Source organism: Gossypium hirsutum, chromosome A11 (genome assembly GCF_007990345.1).
Source record: "Gossypium hirsutum isolate 1008001.06 chromosome A11, Gossypium_hirsutum_v2.1, whole genome shotgun sequence".
NCBI classification, from domain to species: Eukaryota; Viridiplantae; Streptophyta; class Magnoliopsida; order Malvales; family Malvaceae; genus Gossypium; species Gossypium hirsutum.
Genome location: NC_053434.1, coordinates 3,236,604 through 3,244,061, shown reverse-complemented (window position 1 = coordinate 3,244,061; position 7,458 = coordinate 3,236,604). Strand labels below are relative to the sequence as shown.

Here is a 7,458-nt window from a genome sequence, read left to right as displayed (position 1 = left end):
AATAAACGTTTATTTTCCCATGTTTTGAAAAAAGATTTTATCGTAGGCAATTATTTTCAGCCAAACAAAAAGCTTTTACAAGTAAACAAACACAGCCTAAGTTTATTGGTGAAAAGAAAAATTTTAGAAAACGTCTTATTAAAATAAAATTTGTAAGACATTTTCCTAAAATAAACGTTTATTTTCCCGTGTTTTGTAAAAGGTTTTATCGTGAGAAATTATTTTCAGCCAAACAAACATCAGAAAATGATGAAAAGTTTTTTTGTAAAAATTTTTACAAGCAAACAAACACAGCCTAAAACACATATTTCAAGTTGAATCAAACTTAATATATATTAATTTTTATTTTAATATCATATATTATTATTTTTGAAAGTAAGATCATATATTATTATATTTCTAAATTGTTGCAATGTATCCAGTATTATATATAATAATTTTTATTTTAATATTAGTATATTTCGATATATCTTTTAGCATTTATCATTATTTTTAAATATTTCTTTTCATATACATAAATTGATGTTTAAAGTTTGAGATGTTTAAATTATTGCTGTCAGTTTGTTTTCTCAAATCCATCTATATTTTATAAAACATAATAATAACAATTTCAAGTGGATTTTCCGTAAAGAGAAGCATTATTGTTCAATTTAATCAGATATTTTTTATGCAATTCTTTTAAATATTTGTTTCTAGTACAATTTGTATAAAACTCTTTGTATTGATATAATAATTTTAATCTAGATAATTTACTTATAAAAATAAATATATTTTATCAAGTAAATCCTGAATTAAACTTTATTTATAAAAACAAGAAATAAATATTAAATTTATACATGAGCTTTTATTTGGCGCAATTATATACATAAATTTTAAATTATAGTTCACATATGTATATAAAATTTTGATTTTGATTAAACTGTATATATTTAAAAAATAAATATATAAATTTTTTATATTAGACTAATGTAATTATTTGTATACGTAATATATAAATATAAAATAATGTTAATTTTATAACATTATTAGTGATTGGTGAAAAATAACATAAAATGCTAAAATCGCATAAAACCAAAAATTTTTATATTATACTACACGGATAAATTGAAGTATAGTTTTAATATTTATTACAAAACTAATATTAAAAAAAAATCATTTAAAAGTACTGAGAGAATTTAAAAAATAAAAAATAAAAACCCTAATTCCCAATATTTAACTATTTATTAACGATATAAAACCCTCACACCATCTCCGCCTCCGATCCATTTTGTTCTGCAACATACGAAAAAAAGAAAAAGTTTGAAACCCGGAAATGTCGGACGAGGAACACCATTTTGAATCCAAGGCCGACGCCGGTGCCTCCAAAACCTACCCACAACAGGCCGGAACCATTCGTAAGAATGGTTACATCGTCATAAAAAACCGTCCCTGCAAGGTTCCTCTTTGAATCTCTAACTACATTTTTTAAGGATCCGTTTGATTGCATCCTCAGAATTGTATAGCTTAGATTTGACGGTTCAGATCTATTGTTTTTTTTTTGCTATAAATTTTAATAGTTGGATTTGTATGTTATTTATTATTGTTGAAAAATTAGAAGAATTAAGGTTCTGTATGATTTTACGTTTTGCTATTTTCTTTGGCTTTATTATAACTTATGTTTAATCAAAAGCAAATTAGAAAAAAAGGAATGAAAACAAACAATCTAAGCCTATGGTGTTAAGAACTAATGAATTTTTTTACTAGTCTTCTTATTCTGAGCAATCTGATGATAGTTTTTGGAATTTGATGAATGACTTGTTGATGGTTGATTGTTGTTTTTGCACCTTATGGTTGCTATTTAGAATGATTTGCAGTTTTAGCTGAACTTGCTTGCTGTTCACTTGTATGATGTTGGCCAGGTTGTTGAAGTTTCGACCTCCAAGACTGGGAAGCATGGTCATGCTAAGTGTCACTTTGTTGGAATTGACATCTTCACCGCCAAGAAGCTGGAAGATATTGTTCCCTCTTCCCACAACTGTGATGTATGACATTATAATCTTCTTCACAAACCGTTATTAAACTTCTAATATGTAATTGCATCGGTGAATTAATGAATTGTTCTTTTTCCTCCTTGGTTTTAACAGGTTCCACATGTTAATCGTACTGACTACCAGTTGATCGACATTTCTGAGGATGGATTTGTATGTTTGTTAGCTTTGTTATTGCTTTCGTTTTTTTGTGCAATGGTGGTTGGTGTTTTTTCTTCTTAATTTGTTAAATATTTCAGGTGAGTTTGCTGACCGAAAGTGGAGACACTAAGGATGATCTGAGGCTCCCAACTGATGAGAACCTGTTGAAACAGGTAATTAACTATTTTTTGTATTCTTTCAGCAAATTGGTCTTTTGATATTGAGTTCATTGTTATTTGATTTGCTGATTTTAATTTTAAAATCTGCAAAGCCTTTTTCCTGTATCTAAGGTTGGCTACTTGTATTATATATTTATGTTTATTCCTGTTGCCATTATCCTGTAGGGGAGCTATGAATTTCATAGCAGTTAACTAATAGAGTTTGACTTACGATATATGTGTTCACACAATCTTTAACCTTTGAGTGCCTTTTGTGGACAAAATTGTGAGGTTCAATGAGCCTAAGTAGACAATACCTTGCGTGTTGGTGTGGACTACGGGTCCTATGCTGCCTGAGCTATTGGCCCCTTCTGTGAATCACCCTTTTCTCGAGGGGCTACAGTGGCAGCACAGTTTGCAGCCTCTTTCTTCTACAGAAGGACGAGTTCAGTTAAAAATGTGAATGAGAGGTTTATATTTGATCTATTTTGGTCTTTTTCTTCTATAATTTCCTGGCCTTATGATGCGGGGAACCTTATTGAACCCCATATTCTTTTAGGGAAATATAGTCCTTTTTCTCATGTTGTATTAGCTGAACTGTATTCTTCTTTTTTATCTGTGCTGCTATAATTTTACTGGGTCCTTATACATTATCTTAACTCAGACGACTTGTACCTGATGCAAATGTCTATATATACATGACAAACACATTCCAAACATGAAAATATGAGTTGCATTTTACTAATATCTCTTACGACTTGTGCCTGATGTGATGTCTATATATCCAAACATGAAAATGTTGGTTCCAATTTACATATCGTGGAGATGGTAGTTATATAATTTTACATTCATGTGTTTTGGTGTGATTGCAGATCAAGGATGGTTTTGCTGAGGGGAAAGACCTGGTTGTGTCTGTTATGTCTGCAATGGGGGAAGAGCAGATCTGTGCTCTCAAGGACATTGGTCCCAAGTAGTTTCAAATCCATTTATTGCAAATCTTAGATGGAACCATAAAAGACTTTGGTAGTACTAAATGCGGTTTTGATGTTTTGTTTTGGGTTTGGATAGAAAAAAGAGAATAACAATATAACTAGTTTCTTCTTGTGCTATGGATTACTGTTTTGCTTTTCCTTTTCAATAATTTTTATTGTCTCTTCTTTATTTTTGTGTTGGTAAGTTTTAATTGTAACATTTAAATTCTAGCTTTTAATTGCATATTACACTTGCATTAGTTACCCAATATATATTAATGTAGCAATTTAGGTTTAATATGTCATTTAGTACGAGTTAATACAATGTACTAGTGTTTAAAAAAAGAAATTTTCTTATAATTATAATATTGTTTATTTTAATTTAAAGTCCATGTTAAATATATGTATCACAAGAATCACATTGGATAAAAGTAGAATCAAATTAATATAAAATTAAAATACAAATAAATGTTTTAATAATGAAGAAGTAAAATCAAATCAGTATAAACTACAAATAGATGAATATTTGGAATTTAATTAGATAAAACTTTTATAAAAATTAGGCATGATAAAATTTAAACATTAAGTATTTAAGGCTTTTGTGTATGTTTTCCTATTATGTAATCGTTTGGTCTAACTTTAAGACCTACTTGATTTAACTTTCAAGTGCAAATTGAAAGCACAAAATTTCACGATTTTTTACATGTTATTCAATTTAAAAGTTTTCAAATAAATGTTTAGGCCTGAAATTTTGTTACACCCAATAGACTCAACTCAAAATTAAACTATCAAAATTCTTTTTTTTTAAATATAAAAATAAAAATTAATTTTTGTAACAATTGACTGTTTGGCTTTGATTTATAGGTTAATAGTAACTAAAGTTTAGTTTGGATGGATGGTATATTTATTTCTAATAAGATTAAAAATAATGATAACAATAAAATTAATTACTGTAACTATAAGAATTTTTTTTTTAAAACTTAAAGTCTATACCTTAAACAAAACAAAGTTGAAATGGAAACCAACAAAATCAGAATTTTCTTTTTGGCCCATTCCTCCACGTCACATTATTAGAAAGAGGAAGGACAAGACCCCTCCCAACGGTATTTTGCTCGGGAAACCTGAACCCATAATGATCTGGCCGATCAATCAAATTGAAGCCCACCTTAAAGCCAATCCCTTTTGCCCTTACCGGCTGACAACCGCTCCCATTTCAAAAGAGCCATACTCTATTCATCCTCCGGATGCCCACGCACAAAGTTGCGGATAATTTTCTCCATCTTCAAAAGGACGCCCTTAGGCACAACAGTAGATTGCATGGTATACAATGGAATGGCTGCCAAAACCGCCTTAGCAAGCATGATCTATCCTACTAGCGACAACATCTTAGCTTTCCATCCCGCAAGCTTATGACGCATATTGGATACAATATATTGAAATGTCGATCTAGTGACCCTTCGGTGAAGAAGCGGAACACCCAATATTTCCCAAAATCATCCACCACCAAGAACCCGAGTTCACGCACTAATGCTACACTGCAACTGTGCCGAGACATTTTTAGAAAAGTAGATACTCGTTTTTTGGACGCTCACACTATGACTGGAATAATGGTAGAGTTCATCGAGAACCCTCTTTAGAATCCTCATCTGAGGCATAGATGCTTCCATGAATAGCGCAAGATCATCTGCAAAGAACGGGTGTGGCACACGCGGGCCTCGCCTGGAGAGCTTAATAGGTGCCCATCGCCCCTCAGTAACTTCCTGCGTGATGGCTTGAGCTAACCGCTCGATGCACAATACAAATAAGTACAACGGCAACGGATCACCTTGCATTAGCCCCCGCCGTGGCCTGATTCAGCAGTTAAAGCCTAATTCCACGCAATCTGCATGGACGTAGAGCTAACACAATGCATTATAACATCTCAGAGCTGTTTTGGAATCCCAATATCACTCATTATAACATTCCACAATAGTTCTGGAATCCGAATATCACCAGAGGTTGCTAATGCTGTGTTTGAAATGGCACTGTTGAAAGCTCCAGGGGTGGATGGCTTTATCGAAGACATTCTAAGTCAATTTTAACTGCCATCCACCCAACCTTACCGGACTTCTTACGCATGGAATGAATAATCTCCTGTGCCACAATAATGTTATTCTTAATACATCGACCCGGGACAAAGGTAGACTGGTTTGGAAGCACCCAATCTGGCATAAACGGCTTTAAGCAATTGACAAGTACTTTAAAAACAATTTTATAAAGCACGACACACAGACTGATTGGTCGGAACTGCTGAATCATCTCAGGGGCCTCCTTCTTCGAAATAAGAACTAACACCGTTCTGTTGACCCATCCATCAAATCGCCCACCACACATAATATAACGGACATACTCACAAACTTCAGGGCCAACCAGCGACCAGTTCTTCTGATAGAAGAACACATGCAAGCCATCCACCCCTGGAGCTTTCAACGGCGCCATTTCAAACACAGCATTAGCAACCTCTTCATTAGTAACCGATGCCCTTAGCACATCCATCTCCTTATGCACAACGTGATTGAACATACTGCGGATAGGATAGTGCTTGCCTACATTCAGATCACGCGAGAATAAAGAAGCATAAAAGCAAGTAGCCTCATTTTCCATACCTCATGATCACCACAACATTCACCATCATTAAGCTTCAGCATCCTAATCAGATTCGCCTGTCGCCTAACCATAGTGCTAATGTGAAAAAAACGAGTATTATGGTCTCAATCCCTCAACCATTGACAACGAGACTTCTGGTACCAAAGACTTTCCTCCTGTGCTAGCGCATCATCTAGCTCAAGTTTCAACTTCTGTTCTAAGTCCAACAAGAAGCTTGAAGGGCCACTGTTCTTTCAATCCCACGAATATATGCCTTAAGAGACTCCGTTTCTTTATACCAAGATGGCCAAAGACATCCCGATTCCACGGTTTAACAGCATTTGTAAACCGCTCAATGTTTTGCACAATGCCCTGAGAAGAACACCAAGTGCCTCTAAGAAATTCCTCAAACTCCGGATGCTGTTGTCACGCCGATAAGAACCAAAAAGGCCATTCCCCATCTACCACTCGATCCCTCCCAGTAGAGAGCAAGATGGGCCTATGGTCAGACCCTATCCTCTCCAAATGGTGCACATAAGAATTCGGATACTCCATTACCCAGTGCTCATTACCAATGCATCTATCCAATCTTTGATGAAGGTTCCCACGACACCACGAGAATGGGAAGCCGGAAAACCTAAGACCATGCAAACCCATATCAAACAGGAAATTGATAAAATGTTGACTCAATGCAGATATCAGAATTGAACCACCCTTGCGCTCCTCATGAGAAACAATCGCATTAAAGTCCCCACCAATAACCCAAAGGACAGGTAACGTAGGAGCCCGCATGGCTAACTGATCTCAGAGTAGTCTCCTTAGAGTAGCATTTGGACTGCCGTACACCACTGTCAGATAGAAACTTGAATTAGTGTCACCATCGTTACAGAGTACATGAACAAACTGGTTCGTTACTGAGATTATATCAAGCTGAAGGCTCGATTTCCACAACAACCAGATACCACCCGCAAGACCCCGGGTCTCATCCCGGAACGAAAACGCATAGCCTATACCCCGAATAACGCCATCAGCTTTAACCCATTCACCCGCGTCTCCAGTAATGCAACGACACTCGGCTTATACTCAGCAATAAACAGTTTTAAGATCCTACTGAACCTCGCGGTCGCTGCACCTTGACAGTTCCAATAAAGCAACTTCATGAGAAATAGAAGAAAAATGGAAACCGCGTACCTCATTGGCTACCAGCATCAGTAACCTTGTCAGCATTACCCAAAGCCGCATGACCAGTAGCCAAATTGGAAGCAATACCACTCCCTGGCCATTGTCAGCTACAACATTCTCCTTCATGATATCATCCAAGCCCAACCCTTCACTAACCTAAGCTAGAAGATCATTAAGATTATTCGTCACCGTCTCAACCCAATCCGACAATAGCCGCCGGGAAGGGCAATAACAGCCAGTTTTAATATTACGTTACTCTTCTTTCTTTTTGAACGAATTACATTACCCATTTTGTTTGCCACATAAAGAGCATATAGCGAAAATTATTTTCATGAAAAGAAGACATTATTTACA

At 35.0% G+C, this 7,458-nt stretch overlaps 1 protein-coding gene across 1 annotated transcript; it reads left to right on the top strand.

Moving 5' to 3' along the window:
• Positions 1–1,097: 1,097 nt before the first annotated feature.
• On the top strand, positions 1,098–3,487 carry LOC121209635 (eukaryotic translation initiation factor 5A). The gene is made up of 5 exons (XM_041080597.1): positions 1,098–1,435; positions 1,899–2,021; positions 2,124–2,180; positions 2,267–2,341; positions 3,199–3,487. Exons 1-5 carry the CDS (start codon positions 1,313–1,315, stop codon positions 3,298–3,300), a joined length of 480 nt encoding a protein of 159 aa, XP_040936531.1. The 5' UTR covers positions 1,098–1,312; the 3' UTR covers positions 3,301–3,487.
• Positions 3,488–7,458: the final 3,971 nt, after the last annotated feature.

Coding starts and splice junctions, on each gene's coding strand:
- LOC121209635 (XM_041080597.1), top strand. CDS start 1,313: ATGTCGGACGAGGAACACCATTTTGAATCCAAGGCCGACGCCGGTGCC. Junction 2,022..2,123: donor CCTCTTCCCACAACTGTGAT/GTATGACATTAT, acceptor TGGTTTTAACAG/GTTCCACATGTTAATCGTAC. Junction 2,342..3,198: donor ATGAGAACCTGTTGAAACAG/GTAATTAACTAT, acceptor GTGTGATTGCAG/ATCAAGGATGGTTTTGCTGA.